At 42.6% G+C, this 22369-nt stretch overlaps 1 protein-coding gene across 3 annotated transcripts in view; it reads right to left on the bottom strand.

Moving 5' to 3' along the window:
- ABL1 (ABL proto-oncogene 1, non-receptor tyrosine kinase) overlaps positions 1 to 22369 on the bottom strand; it is a 133690-nt gene that overhangs the window by 36195 nt on the left and 75126 nt on the right. The window contains exon 1 of one of the 3 annotated variants that reach the window (XM_019920220.3): positions 8197 to 8754. The exons of the other annotated variants lie outside the window; for them this stretch is intronic. Within the exon in view, the coding sequence (XP_019775779.1) occupies positions 8197 to 8275 (79 nt within the window). The 5' untranslated portion in view covers positions 8276 to 8754. Of the gene's footprint in view, positions 1 to 8196; positions 8755 to 22369 lie in introns of those variants that run through there. 3 annotated transcript variants of the gene reach the window in all.

Raw genomic sequence — 22369 nt, 5'->3', positions numbered from 1 at the left:
CTTCAAACCATTCTCAACCCCATCATTCACACACACCCCCTCTCCCTCATCCCAGTAAGTGCACACCCACAGCCTGGCCACCTTCCCCCCTAAACCTCTGATCAGTCCCGTACTTTCCACGCCCCACCACACCCTTGACTGGTTTCCCCCTTCGACCCCCACCTTCATTCCACCTCCACACTGCCACCAGAGCAGTCGTTCTAAAATGCAGATCTGACCAAGTCACTCTTCTGTTAAAACCCACTGAGATGGCTGCTGGCCAAGAGGCAGAACAGAAACCTTGGGAGGCAGCTCTGCCTGTCAACGCTCAGTCACATTTATCAATACTAGCGCTGTCACCTGCGGCAACAGAAGGAACAGTGCTATCATGTGCCTCGCAGGATAGCGGCAGTTTGCCCATAATGCAGGCGACACTGCTCCTAGCGAGTAAAACGGGCCCTCAGAAAACGGCTGGGCTTGTTACTGCCACCACCTCTACAGGAGAAGTCGGCGCTCCAGAAGCAGCACCTTCCCCCCGCCGCCGACACCCACTCTTCCCCCAGCCTCCCCAAATGCCTTGCAGTTTCCCTGTTGCTGCCTCAGCTGTGTGCACCTGGACAAGGGCCAGTCACTCCCCCTGGAATGCCTTCCCAGCCCACTCCGTATCCTGCGCCCTCACGTCCTCTAGGAAACCTCTGACGGGTCCTTCTGCCTCCCTACCGCCTCTCCTCCCGTTGACTACTTCCCCTTCACCTCATCTGGGGAGCACTTGGTGTCTGATAGGGACACAGTAAGGAATCTGTTCCCATGTCCCTTGCAGTACAGTAAGCCTGGGCTCCAGGGTGGACAAGCCTTGTTCAAATCTCAGCCCACCATGTCTTTAAGATATTAATTTCTGAGCCTCAGTTTCTCAACTGCACGATGGTTTCAACCTAGCTGGGCTGTCAGGAGGGCTCAACGCATACTGCATGCAGAGAATTTCTGCACAAATGCGGGAGTGGTACCTGGCACCAGGGCACTGCACTACAGGATAAGTATTCCTTCTCTTATTATTGTTACCACAATAATGTGAATTCCTTTGGGGCAGAGACCAAGCATTCTTATCAGAGTCTTCAGCACCTGCCTAATGCAATGCACGACCTACAGCACCACCGCTCAGTGTTTCTTAAAATGAACTCAGGTGTAAGAACACCCTGTACTCGTTTGTCTTTAGCAAGAAGGTAAAAATATTAAGTCATGATTGAAGAGTGCACCTTAATTATCTGTTAACCTGAATTAAGAAAAGCAGAAATGACAGACAGTAAAGATGAAAAGCAAATGCAACCTGACCAGGAAAACTTTTATAAAGATCTAGGAAATACAGTAACTTTTTAATGGAATGTAAACCATGGCCAAGATCCTAAAACAAGATGTAACAGGAAAGTACATTTCTCTGTGCTTTCAAAAGAAATAGGATTTGTTACAGTCTCCTAACAGGCAGACACCTGGTGAGATCCGATGCCTCCACACACTTCTTGTCTGTGGGCGAAGAAAGGTTCCATGAATCCCTGTACTGGCCCAGATGCAAACTGTCCACAGTGAGCCTGCTAACCATAAGAGCATTTTTACTCTGTCACAGGCCATTTGCAACAGACTGAAAGCCTCCCCCTCTGCCTGCCAGGCCTGGGATGGCTTGAAAGCACTCATTTCACAATGCCTGTTCTCTTTTGAAGCATCATCAAGGCTCCTGGGCCAGTTTAGACCCGACTTAAGTGAAGGGGCTGCCCAATGGCAGGCAAGTTCCCCAGAAGGTCTCATTGGCCATTATTATTCCTATTGCTAACTGGAGTAAGTGAACATGACCCCCAAACAGGCATTTTGGCTCCAAAAAGCAATGGCTAGTTCTACTCATGGCCCACCTTTAAATTAAATTTTAAGGTATTCAATGTACAATGCTATCAGGTAAATTTGAGGACTGGTGAGACTGATAAGGATTAGGTCTCCAAAGAGAATTTAAGAGTAATAAGGCTAAAGTTTATGTCACTGAACGTGAGTGAATAACAGCTAGTACCGAGTGCAGTTGAGAGGGCACGAAGTGGAAGCAGAGGTGAAGTGACTCACCTGCTCTCCCTCCAGTTACCCATCCACAAGCCACCTGTCTGTCTGTCAGTCTGTCGGTGTCACTCAGTCTCCAGCACTGCTCTCTCATGATCTGGCTCTTTTTCCTTCTCATCTCTGGATCTCTTCCCTGCCAACCTCCATCCCCACTCTGCCCCTGTCCCAGCCCCCACCCTTTCCTTCCCTCTTATCTTGACTTCTTGTCTTTGTCTCCCAGTCTGTCTGTATCTCTCTCCTCTGTCTGTCTTCTCTATCACCACCACCCAACATACAGTATAACAAAGTATCGAAGGTGTGGATTAAGAAAGAAGGATTTGAGGGCTTCCCTGGTGGCGCAGTGGTTAAGAATCCGCCTGCCAATGCAGGGGGCACGGGTTCGAGCCCTGGTCTGGGAAGATCCCACATGCTGTGGAGCAACTAAGCCCGTGCGCCACAACTACTGAGCCTGCGCTCTAGAGCCCGCAAGCCACAACTACTGAGCCCGCGTGCCACAACTACTGAAGCGCACGCGCCTAGAGCCCGTGTTCCACAACAAGAGAAGCCACCGCAATGAGAAACCCACACACCGCAACGAAGAGTAGCCCCCGCTTGCCGCAACTAGAGAAAGCCTGCGCACAGCAACGAAGACCCACCGCAGCCATAAATGAATGAATGAATGAAAAAGAAAGAAGGATTTGAAAACCAATTTCAGAGAATAACAACTGTCATTATCCAAGGACGAAGTCAGTCTCACAAAAGTCAGTAACTAGCAAGCTATTCTTCCAAATGGTTTAGGTAAGAAAACAAGACTGACCATAAGTGATAAATGTTAAAGATGGGCGATGAGTACAAGGAAGTTCATTATGCTGTCTGCTTTTGTTACAGGTTTAAAAGTTTTCCACTAAAAAAAGTAAAAAACAAAACAAGGGTTTCCCTGGTGGCACAGTGGTTGAGAGTCCGCCTGCCGATGCAGGGGACGCGGGTTCGTGGCCCGGTCCGGGAAGATCCCACATGCCGCGGAGTGGCAGGGCCCGTGAGCCATGGCCGCTGAGCCTGCACGTCCGGAGCCTGTGCTCCGCAACGGGAGAGGCCACAACAGTGAGAGGTCCGCATACTGCAAAAACAAAACAAAACAAAACGAAACACAACTAACCTAAGAATTTATTTTATAAGTCATTCTTCTGGGTGTTTAATTATGATTCACCATTACAGAGGAAAAGTTAAATCCTTCCAATGTCTCATCTGATCTTCAGTTCTTGTTATACATATTTTTGGTTTTACTTTTTTCCAGTTTTATTGAGATATAATTGACATACAACATCGTATGAGTTTAAGGTGTACAACGTAATGATTTGATATATGTATATATTGTGAAATGACTACCACAAGAAATTTAGTTAACATCCATCACCATACATAGTTACAAATTACTTTCCTTGTGATGAGAACTTTTAAGTTTAAGATCTACTCTCTTAGCCATTTTCAAATAAACAATACAGTATTGTTAACTATAGTCATCATGTTATACAATGTTATGGATTTTAAAAACCTACCCATCAATAATTTTTCCTGTTTCTATTTCAGACCAGTGATTACACTGGCAAAATTACTATTTGATTTTGCAATAAAGGTAATAAGTAGTATGAAATTTTCAGTTTTCATATGTTTGGAGCTGTGGAAATACTGCCTCTAGAGAGAAGAAATAAGATGCCAACCATGAACCAATGGGATTTTTCTTCCACAATTAAAATATTCACCATGGGAATAAGAAAGGGTCAGAGGACTTCCCTGGTGGCGCAGTGGTTAAGAATCCTCCTGCCTATGCAGGGGACACAGGTTCGAGCCCTGGTCCGGGAAGATCCCACATGCCGCGGAGCAACTAAGCCCATGCGCCACAACTACTGAGCCTGCGCTCTAGAGCCCACGAGCCACAGCTACTGAAGCCCGTGCGCCTAGAGCCCGTGCTCCACAACAAGAGAAGCCTGCGCACCGCAACAAAGAGTAGCCCCCGCTCACCGCAACTAGAGAAAGCCCACATGCTGCAATGAAGACCCAACGCAGCCAAAAAATAAATAAATTTATTAAAAAAAAAAAGCGTCAGAGGAAGGGAAGATACTTTTCCTTAAAACCAAGGACAGGGAGTATTAATTATATGCATCAAAGCAAACTTGGAAACAAACTGTTTTCTTAACAACAAGAAAAACTATGGGTGGGTTTAGCTCTATTCTACCATCACACTTCAGCCATTAGAGAAATTGGCAATGCCAACATTTTAGGCTGTGAAATATTTACTTAAAATGACAACAGCTAACATTTGTAAACATCTTGCTCTGTGCTAAACAATTTAAATGAAATCTCTCATGTGAATCTCCCAACTCAAGAAGGTAGGGACTACTCTGAGCCTTATTTTAAAAATGAGAACACCAGGCTCAGAGAGCAACGTGCCCATGGTCACCAGCATCTGGGCCCCGGCTGGCATCTGAGCCCAGGCGGGCTGGCTCCAGAGCTGCGCGCTTCACGTGAGAATGGGACCTTGGCAATACCCTGGCCATAACACTGCCTTGATTTAAGGACATCTCAAAAGAACCTCACATCAGTATAAATACATACGTTTAGCACTTTATTGGTCTCAACACTTTCCCTTGAATCATCTCCTAGATCCTCAAAACAATCCTTGAAGGTGGGCTGGACAGAATGTTTGTTCTCTCGGTCTTTAGAGGTAAGAAAACAGAAAAGCTGAGAGATGAAAACTGGGATCGCCTGACTCCAAATTCAAAAGTATTTCCAACCAGAGTGAACTGGGGCCCTTCTTCCTCCTCTTCTCTAGAAACCTCATAGCGTTGGTATGAGGATGAAGTGAGGATGTCTATGAAGTGCTTGGTGCCAAAGAACTGTCACATCATAAATGCTCAACAATTTCAACGTAACCCCAAATGAAAAGGACTGACTGGCTTTCTATTTGGTTACAGAAAGAGCTTCAGATTTTCTTTGTTACTAAACAAGGGAAGTATCTGATGACCTCAGAAGAGAGTATTTAGAAAGAGAGCTTAAGCTTCTCTGAGGCATAAGTTCTAAAAGTGTATCTGCGTGGCTGGCGCCACATAAAGCATTCACCAGAAAGTTAACTGCTGAAAAGAAGCGTTTAAAAGTGGGCCCTTAAAATAAATTTTGAAAGTTCAGGAAGAGTTCACTTCACAGACATTAGTTTTTGATTCCACAGTACAGAACCAGCATGCCCATGTACAACATTCATGCACAATATACGCAAACACAAATACATGAATAAATCAAAGTAAACCGGAAAAAAAAAGAATTCAATTGGCTAATGTTCATGTTTTCTTTCGCACCTCTAGGAGAGGGAAGAAAGAATCAGAAAATTCAGTGCTTGAAGTAAACCTAAGATTGTAAAGCAAAATGTGGTCATGGTGAATAGTTACTGCTATAAACATATACTTTCACAAAGTTGGAGCACAAAATTTAAATGCTATAAATGCTTATATATGCATAAAATGTTTCTAGAAGGACACACAAGAAACTCAAGTGAGGCTGCTGGGTAGGGAAACTGGATAAAGGACAGAATTTTCTTTTCACTCTCCTATTTAGAATTTTTTATGATGTACAGCTATTTTAATATACATCTACTGCTAAAGGTAATCATTTTTATCAGTATTAGGCTTCTAGAAGAGAAAAAAAGAATATCCTTGTTTCAGGCTTTAGAGTGTTTCTGAAGATACCATTTTAACATCCACAGAGAGTTCCAAAGGATATAAACAGTCACAGCTGGTAAAGCATAGACTGGCTAAAACTGGGCTCTTTGGAGCCAGACAGCAAGGGTTCAAATCCCAGCACCACCACGTGCTAGCTCTGTGACCTTAGACATGTTTCCTAACTTTCAGATGCCTCAGCTTCCTCATCTATAAAATGGAAGTAACCAAAGGGCCATCATGAGAAATAAGCAAATTAAATCATACAGAATGCTGAAACAGTGCTTGGAACACAGTAAGCATGTAATAATTGTTGCTTTGACAGCTAGGCCCAAGTAGCAACAGATGCGTGATCAAGTTGCATTTATGGTTGAACTTTCTCTGATAGAATGGAAAACTTGACCATATTCAATTTTCTCCGTGACTTGGGATGCCTGGGTCCCTAGTGCATGTCAATTAAACACTGACTGATTGATTGAGGATGTCAGTAAAAACAAAAAGCCTGGATTACTTATCCAGATGTTGGCAAGTGTTTTTCCCAAGCGACTAATAGCACATCCAGTCTTTAAGAAACGATCACTGAGGTTTGTTAAATTCTCTCAACTACAAAACAGTAATTCCGTTTACTTTCTCCGATTAACCATAACAATGAAAGAAGGAAAACTCAGTCACAAAAAAGAATTTCTAGCGTGATACCTTCCTAGATGAAGCCTAATGCAAGGCAGTCTGCTGTAATCAGAATTTTTTTTTTTTTTGAGACTTGACAGTCAACATTATTTCAAGACATGCTGGAATAAGCATTGGATTTTGTCTCCCCTCCCCCAAAACAATAATTAGACCAGCCAGGTAAGAACTAAATCTCCTGTTTACTCCCAGGAAAACAAAACAATGTCACAGCATCGCTGTGACCTAACCTTTCTTCCATCACTGCAGTTACAAAAGCCCATTCATCTACTCTGCCTTAAGTATCCATCTGCAAAATGGAGACGGTAATGCCTAACACTAACTCGTTACAGATGTAAATGAGAATGTGTCCAGAATTTTGAGCAACTTGGAAAGTAAGCAACATATTAACTGAAGATGATTTTGGCTGCTCAGATGCCAACTTTTAGGGACAAATAAACCATCTTCCCCTCTAAACGCTAGATTTTGTGAGCCCACTCCATCTGGATGCATCTTCTCCAAGGGACTAACCCTGGGCTAACAATATACACATCTCACGGCAAGAGGGGCACCTGTATCACTGGAGTTTATGGTTTGAGCTGCACATGTATGTGACTTCAGGCAGACCCTCAAGTCAAAAAGTTGGAAAGAAAAGAAAACTAGGTTAGACGATTAACAAGGCCTCCGTTTACTTCGCCTTCATTTTAAAAAGAAAAACATTAAAACTTCATGGCACTACGGCAGCAGAAATTCTACTTGTTCTAAAATGAGCTTTACATTTCTATTCCTATTTCAAGTCCTGAATGAAAATGACAAACAAATGCAAGCAGGATTACATCTCTGAAGTACAATTAGCCTTTCTGCTGAAAGCAAGCAGTCTGGGATGACCAGTCCCCAAATCAGATAAATTTCAGATTCACTCTGAAGCTACAAAATGAGGTCCACTCATCATACTCAGTTGGCGCTTTTTTTTTTTTTTCAGTTGTCACCTTACTAAGACAGAAAACAAAGACAAATAAACAGGAAAGAAAAAAATGGGATTAGAGAAGAAAAGGAGAGTAGAATGGAAAGAGGGCGAAAGTGAACCGCTCCGGGCTCTGAGGCTTTACCGAAGGAACTTAACAGGAGGTTATCCTCCTCCCTCCCAAGTACCCTGGACTCATTCAAAATACCTTCTTAAAATGCGGTGTAACTTTTCTTTTCGCCCCGCAAAAGTGAGAGGATTCCTAAGACCTCTTCGTGGTCCGTAGATAAGGGGTGGGGGGGGGGAGGAGGAAGATCACTTGAAATTCTGTATCCATAAATGGTAGAGCCGTGTGCTCTTTGTACACGAGACTTAATGAAAATCATATGTTTCACAAACACGGGTTGACCTTTTTGACACATAATTCCTAATTAACGGTGGAAATTCCACAACGTGGGCTCACAAGGCCGTTCAGGCCTGTAGAGTTTGCTTTCCCCAACTTTCGGGCAGAGCCCCGCAGCCCGGGGCCCGCGACTTCGCCCTCCCGACATGGGCTCTGCCGCGGTGAGTGCGCGGGGGCCGGAGCCCCGCACCCTCCCGGCTCGCGGCAGCGCCCAGGGGCGGGCGAGGGAAAGAAAAAGAAAGAAAGAGAAAGAGTGAGAAACAGAAAGGGCGAGAAAGGGAGAGGGAGGGAGAGGGAGGGAGAGGAAGAGGAGGGAACGCGCGCGGGCGGGCGGGCGAGGCCTAGGAAGGCCCGGCGGCGGACACGCGGCCTCCTAGACCCAGTCCCGGCGCCGGCCCCGCGCTTACCTTCCAGGTAACAGCTGGAGGAGGACGAGAGCCCCTTCTTGGATTTGCAGCCCACCAACTTCAAGCAAATTTCCAACATTTTCGCGTGCCGGCGGCGTCGAGGCCGGCGCCCTGGGCTGGCTCCGCGGCGCGGCTCAAGCCCGGCTCTCCCGGCTGGCCCTGCCTGCCCTCCCGGGCCCCCGCGGCCCCGCCATGCCGCCTCCCCGCCGCCCCGCGCGCCCGCCCGTGGCCGCGGCCGCGTCTCGGTCTCCGCTCCGGACGCGCCTGTTAACAAAGGGCCAGGAGCCCGGCCCGCGAGGCCCGCCCCCGCCGCCTTAACCCTCTCCGCGCCGCGCCGCGCCCGGACCCAGAGCTTCCCGGCGTTCTCAAGGCCTAGGCCGGCCCTGGACCGTTACCGCGGTCCGAAACCGAGGTCCCGCCAATTTCTAGGTTAAGGAAAGAGAGGGTGGTTATTTTAAGCGCGGCATTCACGGGTTCTCAACGTTGGGAAGTGCGGTCCTAACATCCCAAGAAAGACACCGACAACTACGGCAGTTGGGGAGGGCAGGCCTGCATCTCTGTGGCAGGAGGTGCCCCCAACCTGCACCACTTAAGGCCAAGTGAGTTCCACTGGGCGCGGTGCCCTGGCGAACCCAATGTCCCTAGACTGTTGGTGAATAATGCAAATTCCTCTGGAATTATCAATTCTGGTCTCATTTATACTCAGTGAGCTTACTGTGATTCAGGCTAACTCAATGGGTGTCTGAGGAATGAATAATCAGAGCTGCAACCACATTACAGCTACACAAGTTTGCAACACATTTGTCAAATCGTACATCCAGACTAGGAGACAAAAGAGATGGGCAAGTTCAAATTCAAACATAACTTCTGATAATTTGTAAAGGGAGCTTAGTCTCCACAATGAGATCTCATCAGGGTCATGGCCTGTGTCCCTTCTTTAAGAAGCCTCATGTTCTTCAACAGAGAAGTCTTCCCTTGTTTGGTGTGTGCCACGGGGGGCCATTGTTTAAAATCCATTTCATTGCTGTACTTGGCTCAAATATTTTTATAACTAATGATAAGACAATATCATAAAATATAACAACATAATAAACAACAGTAATCACAATAATGTGTTCCTTGGCACAAAACTGGAAATCCAGATCAGTGGGAAACCATATGGAATCCAATCATATCAAATAATTTAATAAAAATCAGATAGGGACTTCCTTGGTGGCGCAGTGGTTAAGAATCCACCTGCCGGGATTCCCTGGTGGCGCAGTGGTTGAGAGTCCGCCTGCCAATGCAGGGGACATAGGTTCAAGCCCCGGTCCAGGAAGATCCCACATGCCACAGAGCAACTAAGCCTGTGCACCACAACTACTGAAGCCTGCACACCTAGAGCCCGTGCTCTGCAACAAGAGAAGCCACCGCAAAGAGAAGCCCGTGCACCTCAACGAAGAGTAGCCCCCGCTCACCGCAACTAGAGAAAGCCCGCTGGCAGCAACGAAGACCCAATGCAGCCAAAAATAAATAAATAAATAAAATCAGATAAATTTCAGTAACTATAGGAAAGTGAAGTTATCTAAACAGTGTTAGATAACTAAATTGCAATAGAGAGAAAAATGAAGTTAGTACACATCTTAGAGCACATGAATACTAAGAGCTGACATGTATTGAGATCTTACTATGAGTCAGACTCTTGTGAGAAGCACCCTCTGTTCATTACCACATTGCATTTGCACAACTATCCTGTGAGGAAAACAGAATTATTATCTGATTCTTCCGGTAAAAATCTGAAGTTTAGAGAAGTCAAGCACCTCGCCCGAAGTCCTATGGCTGGAAACAGGCAGAGCTGGACTCAACCCAGGTCTACCTAGCTCCAAGGATCAGGCTCCTAACCAGTGGATTATGCAGCCCCTTCCCACCAAGAATAAATTCCAAGTAAATTAAAGCTTTGGATATCTATATCTTTGGTTAAATAACTAAGGTTGTCATATGTTTCAGAAGCAGCCTTGGTCAAGAGACCCCAGCTACGGTGATCAGCTCTAGAGGCAAAGCTGGACTCATTCGTGGTCTAGCCTAACCTGCAGTGACAAAAACCTGGGTATCTTCAGTACACCAGGAATGACTAAGTAACAAGATCTTCACTCAGGTCTGCCAAAACTAGTACAGGACAGTTCAACATTGGACTGGATGTGACTAGTGTATATCACAGGGTTTCTCAGCCAGGGTGTCATTAACTTTTTAGAGATGTCCTGTCAGATTCTGATGCATGTACAAAATGTGTTTCTACTGCAAGTAAGGGACCTATGGTTTGTGTTGTAGTACCAGGTCAGGCCTCATAGGCACCTAAGAAGACACAGCAGTTCCCATCGCCTGGAGACACAGGGCTACAGGGCCACCAGGTGACAAGTGACTGTGGATGCTATCTAGATTCTGGGAGACACTATCATTCTGCTAGAGAGCGTGTTCGTAATGATAGCCAATTTGTTTAGTGTTACTTGAAACTTTCAACCTCCAGTGTAATGCCAAAAATAAAACCCCAAAGGGTGCCACCAGTACAAACAAGCTGAAAACTACTGTGTTGGTGCCAGTTTAGAAAGTTAAAGGTCTTTGGACCAGACTATAATAAAGTCTGTCATTATATAGCATTTAAGATTTAATGGGCTATATTCAAATAGGCACCTTAATGCAAAGGATTATATGTTAATGGACATTTTTGCAATTCCAACCATATCCTTGAATTCTATCAATTAATACAGGCCCAGGTATTTGTTTGCATGTGCTGTACTTTATATTAGGATGTAAGTTTATTTTAAAAAGCTAATGACTGTTACTAATATTCTACTCTTGAGTCTAAAATGACCATATCCCTTTGGGGACTTCCCTGGTGGTCCAATGGGTAAGACTCTGCGCTGCCAGTGCACGGGGGCCCAGGTTTGATCCCTGGTCGGGGAACTAGATCCCGCATGCATGCCGCAACTAAGAAGTCCGCATGCTGCAACTAAGAGAAGCCCTCATGCCACAACTAAGAAGTCCGCGAGCTGCAACTAAATAGATGCTGCATGCCGCAGTGAAGGTCAGGCGCAGCCTAAATAAATAAATAAATAAATAATCAAATAAAATGACTTTATCCCTTTAAAAACTCTTAAAATGAGTAATGCTTATAAACTGTGTCCAAATCTTTTAAAACTTAGTTATAAAACCATACATGAACAGGTCTGGCAAAACACTCTGAATTAGCAGCAACGAATATTGAAAACATCGTCAAGCTGCACAGCACCAAATTAAACCAGTACTTTTAAATTAAAATTAAATTTAAAATTTAATTAAATTTAAAATTAAATTTAAAATTTAATTAAATTAAATTAAACCAGCTCTTTCCAGATCTGGCTTTTGATGCTCTTTGAAGCTTATTCACAAGATACAAAAACCATTCTGTTACAAGCAAATAAGAGAGCTTCAATCTCCTGACTAGAATGAAGAAAGGCCTGAGAAGGATTCCCTCTAAGCAACCTTAAACCTAAAAGCCATTAACTTAAAGAAGAAAAAAAAAAAGGAAAACAAACAAAGAAATTAAAAAGACTGTGAACTAACGTGTTTGCTACATTACATTCAGTTTGGGAAAGGAATAAACTTTTAATATGTGCCTAATATGTGCCAGGCACAAGCCTCCCAAAAACCCTACGAATTTTGTGTAGTTTAACTTCATTTCACAGGTAAGGAAACGGGGGTAAGCAGCGATCGGGACAGGTAAGTATTCTGTCCAGGTTCACACACCTAGAAGTAGTAAGGTCTAAAGCCCTTGAACTTTCCAAAATGGACATAATTTGCAATTTATGTGAACGGTGGATAACTGTAGCAAAGCCAGAGGATGAAATAAAAATCATTAACTATTGAAAAATATGTCTTAAAACAATTCAGGGAATTAGAACTATTGATATTTAAGAATATTTTAAAATATATTAAGAATATTAAGAAAGAAAGAATAAAGGTCCTTAATTACATTAAAGTATGGGATCTGAGCTGTGTGTTTCTAAAAGTAACAGTCCATGGACAACCTATTTTGAATTGCCTGGGGTACTTACTTAAAATGCAGACTCTTGATCTCCGTTCTAGACCTACACAATCAGAATATGTGGAGCAGGCTGTATCTTAACATGTTCCCCAGATGATCTGTGTGCATATATTAGACATTTAAAAAATTATATTTATTATTTTCCTTCTTTCTTCTTTTTGGCTGCATTGGGTCTTAGTTGTTGCACGCGGGCTCTCTTGCTAAGGCGCACAAGCTCAGTAGTTGTGGCGCGTGGGCTCAGTTGCCCCGCGGCATCTGGGATCTTAGTTCCCCGACCAGGGATCGAACCCACGTCCCCTTCATTGGAAGGTGGATTCTTTACCACTGGACCACAGGGAAGTCCTCACACTTAAGTTTAAAAACCACTGTTTTGGAAGTGGGAAGAGCTGCTTCTTATTTTCCCTGGGAATAGGACAAACAGGGACGGATATTTCTAAAATTTATTCATTTGAAAGCAATTTGTGAGTTAAAGAAATTGTATAACTCTAAACAAGTTACCAAAAGAGAACTCTTCTCTGAAAATTTTGGATACAGATTGAGTTTTTTTAAAGTTTGGAGTTCAGTCCTATTTTTTTAAAAGCAGGGTGGGCGGGTGGACAAGGGTCCACCACAGAAGTTGGTCAAGGGAAGAAAGCAGGACACAGATGCAGGATGCGGAATCTCCACCTGGGAGCAGCAGGATCGGGGTGGGAGTTTAAGGCAGACAGATGAATCTGACATGGTGCCTGGTTTGGGGCCCCCAGGACCAGATGGTCCCAGATCTGACTGATCCCTTCACTGTTTCCAGCCCAGTTAATAACTTTAGGAGGAAAGAGCAAAGATCTTGAGGTATGTGTATGCTATTTCACATGCCAACAAAGCCCACATCCTCTGATTCTGCAGACACTGTCCAGTGAGAGACTACCAGGCTCCCTAGTGATGTGGGCTCAACCCACTGGAGAATGCAGCTTAGAATATCACATCAATCATACCCATTTTCGCCCCTGTAAAGGGCATACATGCAACCCTTTAAGTATCATACATTTTCAGTGAGATAACACTGTTTATTGGTCAAGTGTCAGAAAGGTCCAGGGACTCTGGTATGGGGAAACCAGGTGAGAGGGGGAGGCAACACAGTGGAGACTGAATGAGGTATGACATCTCGCAAACTTATTCTCAGTCTCAAACTTGCCACTCACTGTGATAGCTTGGGCAAGTGACTCAATTTTCTAGTCTGTAAAATTGGGGGATGGTCTTAAGGGTAGCTCTCTCACTGGGTTATGAAGATTGGAAATAATGTATGGAAAGTGCCCAATGCAGAGAAGGTGGTCAATAACTATTGTTATTTCCAAAAGAGGCCTCTTAACTATATCAGGTGATGGTCTGTTTACCTGCCTAAGTCTTACTCCCATAAGTCAAGAACTAAAATTAACAAATGTGATATGTGCAGCTGCTTCCAGAAAGCACAGTCTGAGGGAGTGAAAGCAGTCTGGAGGTTTTCCAAGGGACGAGGAAATCAACTTATTTTATTAAGGGAAAGAAACACTAGCTGTGGGGTAAGAGTAGCAACCAAGGTTCAATGTCACACAGAGTCCTATCTTTAATCCTAAAGCCAAAGTTTTACAACCACAGCTTTGTGGCAAAACACAAACTCCACACCCCACGTCTTTAGTGGGGGCCTATTTCAGGCCCAGAACTTGATGTGCAGGCCACACATACGACTGTCTTTCATATAACACTGCTTGTTTTGTTAGGCCCTTTGGTATTTACAGAGCTACAATTCTTTTTTTTTTTTTTGCGGTACACGGGCCTCTCACTGTTGTGGCCTCTCCCGTTGCGGAGCACAGGCTCTGGACGCACAGGCTCAGCGGCCATGGCTCACGGGCCCAGCCGCTCCGCGGCATGTGGGATCTTCCTGGACTGGGGCACGAACCTGTGTCTCCTGCATCGGCACGTGGACTCTCAACCACTGCGCCACCAGGGAAGCCCCAGAGCTACAATTCTTAATGGGGGGGGCCAAATCTAAACTGCTTCAGAGTAATTACATCCACTTTCTAGAAAATCTCATTTTAGTCAGATTTTACTATATTTTTAATAATCAACAAGTCAAACATAATGATTAAACAATTCTTCTCCTGGAAGAAACCAATATTGTTGGTATGCCCTAAATATTTTTTATTAATTTTTCTTAATCAAAGTAATATATCAATACATACATGGTTAAGAATCAAATAGTACTAAAAGTCTTATAATAAAATCAGTAGTCCCCTGACTCCATCCCCTTGTCTGTTTCCCCACAGGCAGCCTTCTTCAGATTTTTAATATCCTCATATTGTTGTTTCTGATTCATCAGCTTTCCACATTATATATTAACTTATTATAGTAGTATTATACTATCACCATCTCCAACCTCCCATAATAAAATCACAATTTTTGGTTAAATCATTGGTCAGTGTTGATATTATTATGATGATATAAATATTGTTCATTGCTCCACCAATAATATACTATGAATGTCTCCTTTATTATATAACTTTGTTTATCCTGGGGATATTAATTGCCTTGATTTTTTCATTTGATTAGTCTTCTCTATGCCTATTACTGTTTTTTCCCCAAACATTTCAAATATCTGCCAAACACCTAGTAGAATTTTTTCCAAATACTAAGACACTTAAAATATCCTCAGTTCTGTGTACTGACTTACATCCTTATCTTGCTGGAATTCATCATCCAGTAGCTTCCTGGGGGGGGTAAGGGGAGGTGCATGTCTAAAAAATGCCTTTCCATTCCACTCAGTTTGGCTGGGTATAGAATTCTAGGTTGAAAATCATTTTCCCCACTTAATTTTGAAGGCATTTCTCCACTGTCTTCTAGTTTTCAGTATTGTTGTTTAGAAATGCAATTCCACTCTGACTCCTGATCCTTTATATATCACCTGCTTTTCTCTTTGGAAGCTTTTAGGATCTTCTAATATTCTTGGTGTTCTGAAATCTTACAATGATATGGCTTGGACTCTTTCTCTCTCTCTCTCTCTCTCTCTCTCTCTCCCTCTCTCTCTCTCTCTCTCTCTCTCTATATATATATATATATATATTCTGTGTACTCAGGGAGCCAATGCAATTCAAAGATTTGTCATTTAACTCCAGAAAATACTCATTTCACTAAGCTCTGGAATTTTTCTGATACTTATTGTCTCCTAAATTCTCCTCCATTTTCTCTCTTTCCGGAATTCCTACCAGATGTATACTGAAGCCCTGGGATTGAGCTTCTAATCTTCTTATGTGTTCTCCTTTGTTGTCTAAGTCTTTGTCTTGTGTTTTGCTTTCTGAGATGGACTATTTGCCAAGTCTTGTGTTGAATTTTAAATTTTATATCATGTTTTCAGTATTAAAGAGCTCATTTTATTCTGATTGTTACTTTTTAATAACACACTGTTGTTTGACGTTTGCTGTATTTTTCTCTGAGGAGAGCAGTGAGTAGTTCTTCTGAACTCTTCTTCTGTTTCCTGCATTGTCTTTATTTCCACCATGTTCCCTTTCTCTGTGGATTTGTTTTACCCTCTATCTATCATGTAGAGACTTTTAATTTGGCTGTCCATTCATTATACATGAAAGAGGAACTGAAAAAATATGCATGGAAGTGGCACAACATGTGGACTTCAGTGAAGGGAGGTGGTGAGCTTACTTTTCCATCAAGAGAACCCCCAAATGGGCTTTTCTCTGGGACCATTCAATTTTATTTTTTTGTTTTTTTTCTCTAGAAAAGAATCTTTCCATCTCTTCTCTGTTAGGGCTCTGGCTACCAGGTATTGGAAGAGGCCTGAGAATCTCATTATTCAGCACGCAGACTTAAAAAAAAAAAAAAATCTGCTCTTGCCCACCCCGCTGTTTGCAGTCCAATGGCTAACCTGCACCCCAGCTGGGGGTAATATCCCTGAGTCTGGAGCCTTTATAGGGCAATTTCTCAATAATACTTCTCTCTCACGTAGGTGGGAAACAGAAGTGGTCATCTGGCTGTACAGGGATGGGGAAGGGTGTGAAGAATCTAAAAAGTCCTTTACAGACTTCCAACTGATCCCCTTGATTTCAGTTAAGGCCTCACGACCCCCTGCTTTCTGTGGTACTAATGTCTCTAATTTCTGACTTTTTCTCTCAGGTTCTTACAAGTAAACTGGCTTACTTCTAATCAATGTCTCTCTTAGAAGAGGTTAGGCTTCAGCTTCTTCGATTCTGCTAAGTCTATTACCACGCTTTTGACTGCCTCTCATTTTCCAAAAATGTGTTCACCTTTCTTATCTACTTTCCCCTTTGGGTTCGTTTTGTCCTTATGCATTTTCACTTTTCAAAAAATCTTTTTATTATCATCCCAGTGGGGCTTGGGGGAGGTAATAGAAATAAAAACAAGTCTGCAAACTTTAATCATTTTAAATTAGAATCTAGTTTTGGGACTTCCCTGGTGGCACACTGGTTAAGAATCCGCCTGCCAATGCAGGGGACAAGGGTTCGATCCCTGGTCTGGGAAGATCCCACATGCCACGGAGCAACAAAGCCCGTGTGCCACAACTAAGGAGCCTGCGCGCTAGAGTCCGCAAGCCACAACTACTGAGCCCGCGTGCTACAACTACTAAAGCCCGCGTGCCTAGAGCCTGTGCTCCGCAACAAGAAAAGCCACCACAATGAGAAGCCCGTGCACCGCAACGAAAAGTCGCTCCCGCTCGCCGCAACTAGAGAAAGCCCACGCGCAGCAAGGAAGACCCAACACAGCCAGAAATAAATAAATAAATAAATAAATTTTTTTTTAAATAAAAAAAAAAGAATCTAGTTCGACTATTTTACAGATGAGACAACTGAGGCACAAACAGGCTAAGAAAACTTGTACAAGGTCTCATAGCAAGTTAGTGGCAGAGCCAGGAAAAGAGCCCAGATCTCCAAACCACCTTGCTAGATTTTTTCGATTATGTGACACCCACTAGGCACCCATAATGAAGAGCTGACAGACTAGTTTTAGGATACCAGGCTGAAAAAGTATTTAAAATTTGTTGCAAACTACAGGTCTCAAATCTTAATATTGCTGGTGGTGAAGAAACAACCAAACCCTGAATTCTTAAATCCAGTCACATAACTTAAAGTCAAATTATAAACAGTTATGTTATTAAACAAAAATAGTTTGAGATATTCTTATTAAAATCTAAGTGCTTGAATTTAGCTTAAAGAGGTTTTGCATGATTTCATGAATTGTCTTTGTCCCTTTTACTTTGGTTAACTTTTGAAATAAATGCCACAGAATTTTATTTTAAATCGTGGTAAGTCTTGTTTGTTTGTTTTAATCTGAATACTGAATAAAGATTAAGATATCTACAAAACAAACAAGTCAAAAGTAGCAATGTTGCAAAAATCTAAAGGCGATAAACTATCATCATTATAATAAGGTAAATTTAATCTGCCTTAAGTAGAACTGGTTGATAAAAGAAAAGCCCAAGCACTGGTTATCTACAAACAATACTTTTATTTTCAAACACTGGTACTGCTTTTGGCTTTTATAGTTTTGTTAAGTCTGAACTGGAAAACCAATGGTTAATTTTTTTCCTCTCTTTCTCTAAGACTAAAAGAATCTGCCAAAGCAGCAGACCAGGCCTAGGAGATCACGTTACTTTGGGGGTGGGGGAAGGAAGGCAGCTGGAGGGGAGTGTAGAGAGAAGGGCCAGAAGGGAAAGAAAACAAGTTGTCTGAACCTCCCCACAGTGTAAGACCCAGCAGGGATTAGGAGGTACGTGGAGGAGCCCATGTTTATCCAAGTTATCTCTGGGGCGGCTGAAGTGGGCTGTAAAAGTATGGGCTCCTTTGATATTAAAATCTTCTCAGCAATAGAGCTGCACCCGGGAAAGCAGATTTCTTGGTAATGTTACCAAGGCCTGAAAACCTAGAAATGAAACACTCAGAGAGCGTTAATGTTTGTTTCTTCAAAACATTCAGTACCAATTTGTTTTGTTGTCAGGGTTTTAAACATACAAAGGACAAATGGATCCAGAAGATTGCTTCCCTCCACGTGTTAGAAATTACTGTTGTCCTTAGACAAGTAATGACATCTCTAAATGAAACAGTACTGCTCTTTTTCTTCCTAAAGAGACAGATCTGGCATATTGATCCAGAACTACATACTAACCAGACAAGAACAGCTACGGTGAACATTGGAGAAACTGCTCATTAAATGGCACTGTCAGGAGGAAAGAGCCACTTGAAAAGAAAACTGCAAAACAAAGTCAACCTGGCAGAAGCTGTCCTCTTGTTTGCTACCCTTCCTACGAGCTGGTATATAAAATCTGTATTCAGTAAAGCAACTCCAGAATTGTATTTAATCACTAAGGTATCTTCACATTCCCTAAGCAATAGTAATTCATATTTATGGCTACTTCACCATTAAGAACATTCTAGTGCAATTCTAAAACAAAAGTAAAATGAACTGCTCCAAAAGGTTTCGGCCAATAACCTCATATCAACTAGACTTTCTTTGATGAAAAAGTAATGGGAATCCCACAGAGACTAGTTACAGGAACTGCCAAGCCCAACAATGTCCCCTAACATCTGTTCTCCTCTCTCACCATCAACCCTTAAGTTTTAGGTGGACATATGGCCCCAGAATAAAGACTACATTTCCTAGTCCCTCTTGTGCCTAGTCATTACCATGTAACTAAGTTTTAACCAATGATATGGCGAGCAGCACAGATACATGCAACTTCTGGGTCAGGTTCTTAAAAGGAATGAGAATGCTCTCCCTCTCTTTTCTACTTCCCACTGCCTGCAAGGGGACAAGCTTGCTGGAGTGGCCATTTGGATCCTGAGGTAGAATCCACACCTTAAAAGTAACAACATAGCAGGTGTCTGATTCTGTGGAGTCCCCGTACACATGCAGGACTGCTAATGTCAGCCTGTTAACAGAAGCAAGAAATAAACATCTAGCTGTTTCAAACCGCTGGTATTCTGCATTTAGTCTTTACGGTAATACTAAAAGACCAGTTTTAACTCCCGTAAATCTAAGAATTTCCCAAATCAATTGTTTCTTTTCTTTATCTATTAAAAACTGTTAATTGAAGAGCAAGCGTTTGAAATTATCCTATAACCTTTAGAAAATGAGAAAGTGCCTTAAATAATCGCTGTGAAACACACAGTCCAGTATCCAGCTCATAACAAAGACTCAAAAATTACACATTAATTATTATTGCTACCTTAACCGTCCTTTCCCCTTTCCAGCGTCTCTGGTACTGGTGTGAGGAAGATTAAAAAATTCTGTGTTCTGTCACATATCTGATAAAGAATTTGTATCCAGAATACAGAGAACTCAACACACAGTAATAAGACAGTAAGCAAACCAATTAAAAAATGGATAAAAGATTTAAATTGATGTGTCACCAAAGAAGAAATATGAATGGCTGATAAGCACATGAAAAGACGCTCAGCATCGTTAGTCATTCCAGAAATGGAAACTAAAACCACAACGAGGTACTTCTTCACAGCCACTCAAATAGTTATGATCAAAACGACAGACAAAACCAAGTGTTGGTGAGGATGTGGAGAAACTAGAACACTCATAAGCTGCTGGGGGGAACGTAAGATGGTGCAGCCCTACTACAGAAAACACTGTGGCAGTTTCTTAAAAGGTTAAACATAAACTTACTATAAGACCCAACAACTCTGCTCCTAGGAATCTACCCTAGAGGAATGAAAACATATCCACACAAAGACCTGTACATGAATGTCCACAGAAGCATTATTCATAACAGCCAAAATTGGACACAATCCAAACGTCCATCAGTTGATGAATTAATAAACAAAAAGTATATCCAAAGAATGGAATAATATTCAATAATAAAAAGGAATGAAGTACTGATATGTGCTACGATATAGGGAAACCTCAAAAACACACTGAGATATGAAAGAAGCCAGTCACAAAGACTACATATTGTATGATTCCATTTATAGGAAATGTGCAGAAAAGGCAAATCTATAGAGACAGAAGGCAGATTTAGCGGCTGCCTGGGCGTGGGGGTGGGACTGGCTGCAAAGGGGCACAAGGGATCTTTTTGGGATGATGGAAATGTTCTAAAACTGGACTGTGGTAATGGCTGCACACTATATAAATTTACTAGAAATCACTGAATTGTACACTAAAATGGTAAATTTTATGGCATGTAAATCTTACCTCAAAAAACGTTAATAGAAAAAGGGAGAAAGCAATGTGTTCTAAGAGTTTGATCCCATTTCCTGATTGGATGTCATAGAAAGGATGAGACAGAGGATTAGAAATGCAATACGTTTGGCTGCTCAGTTCCATGCTGCGAACCTAAAAAGACCATACTCTATGTGTTGCAGGTACGTGGCATCTTATTTAGAGATGCTTCTAATAAGAGCCACATTCCCGGAGAGGAAACATGCACCAGTTCCACCCAGCCCTGACACCTCTACTGACTCCCAGCATACTCCTGGCTAAGGAGTGTATGTGAGGGGGAGGACTGTATATACAACTAAGATAATCAAGACCTGGGTGGGAGTGGGAGATGTAGCTCAGGTTGATTAAAATAGAGATATCTGAGAACGCTGGCAGCCTGGCACATCAAAGGCTGAAAGGCACAGAAACACATCTCCCACTCATAGGAAGCACCTGGATACTCTCACAAGTAACTGCAGCTCTCCAGTCTGCAGCCTTCACAGAGGCCTGAAGGGCTGCAACTTTAAGAGTTCCCAAATATACACCCTGGCACCACCCATCTTCTGGACAAACAGTCCAAACTGTTAAACTTCTCACAGAAACCAAGAATCAGAGTAAATTAGTTGAGATCAAAACGTTAAGAAGAATATTTAAGATCTATTGTAGGAAAATTTCTAGGTAGGAAAATTTCTAGGTGGTAAATATTATGTTTCCAAAGTACTAGGGGAAGGAGAAGCAACCAATGAAATACTGGAATTAACAATAAACATTTCATGAGTCTTAGGGTTCTGATAAACAAATGAATTTCAAAGGTTAATCAGTCAATAATTCTCAATACTGCCCAGCGTTTTCCCTTACTTTTTCTTGTCCGATCTCCAAAACAACTCAAGGGAAGGGAGTTGTATTCCCAACAAAGCCACAGTAACTGAAGCCCAGCATGAAAGAATCCCAAAGGAAGAGGGACTCAAGAAGCCAGGCATGCTCTGAAGCTGAGATTCCACCAATAACCCAAATGTGCCTGGTATGACAGACCCACCCTACGCGTCCCTGGCAAAACAGAGGTCACACCAAAGTAGAATAAGAAACAGCTCCTCCTTTAAAGAGAACTGGGTCTTTATCTTCACTTCTTGGTCCTCATCTGACTGGTATAGCTCTCATAAAACTCTTGACTTGTCATCACTTGTCAATCAAAGATGTGACTTGTCGTCAGAGATTTGCGAATGGGCCATTCATTCAACAAACATTATAGAGCCAGTGGTGATGAAGATGATAAAAAGGAAGAAGACACACTTCTGGGCCTCCAAGGATGCTTGGTCTTGAGAGAGAGGTGGGAAGGAGAGAGGAGCAGACCCTGAAACAAGGAATCATAAGGGTGAGAAAAATTCCATAGTAAGTGTATGCATCATAGCTATAGGAGCCCAGGGAATGCCCTGGCAGTCCAGTGGTTAGGACTCTGCACTTTCACTGCCGAGGGAACAGGTTCAATCCCTGGTCGGGGAAGTAAGATCCCGCAAACTGTGCTGTGCAGCCAAATAAATAGGTAAATAAATAAATAATAATAAAAAGGAGCCCAGAAGAAGTGGACAATTCTGCCTACAGATGTTAGGAGAGGCTTCCCAGTGGAGAAATCAGTAGTATAGAAAGACTGGAAGATTCTTCCTTTTACCATTCTCCTTTTAGAACTCAGAAATCAGTTAAAAGCATACAAGTCGCCCACTCATATGTGCTGAATTGATTCTCCACAAAGGTGCAAAGACAATTCAATGGAGAAAGGATAGTTTTTTGAACCAATGGTCCTGGAATATCATGCATCCATATACAAAATGATGACACTTGGTCAGTATGCGCCACATATAAAATTGAATGCAAAATGGATTATAGATCTAAATGTTAAATAAAACTTCTAGAAGAATATCTTTGTGATCTTGTGTT

This window comes from Tursiops truncatus, chromosome 6 (genome assembly GCF_011762595.2).
Source record: "Tursiops truncatus isolate mTurTru1 chromosome 6, mTurTru1.mat.Y, whole genome shotgun sequence".
Lineage (NCBI taxonomy): Eukaryota > Metazoa > Chordata > Mammalia > Artiodactyla > Delphinidae > Tursiops > Tursiops truncatus.
This window is presented reverse-complemented; position numbering and strand designations above follow the sequence as displayed.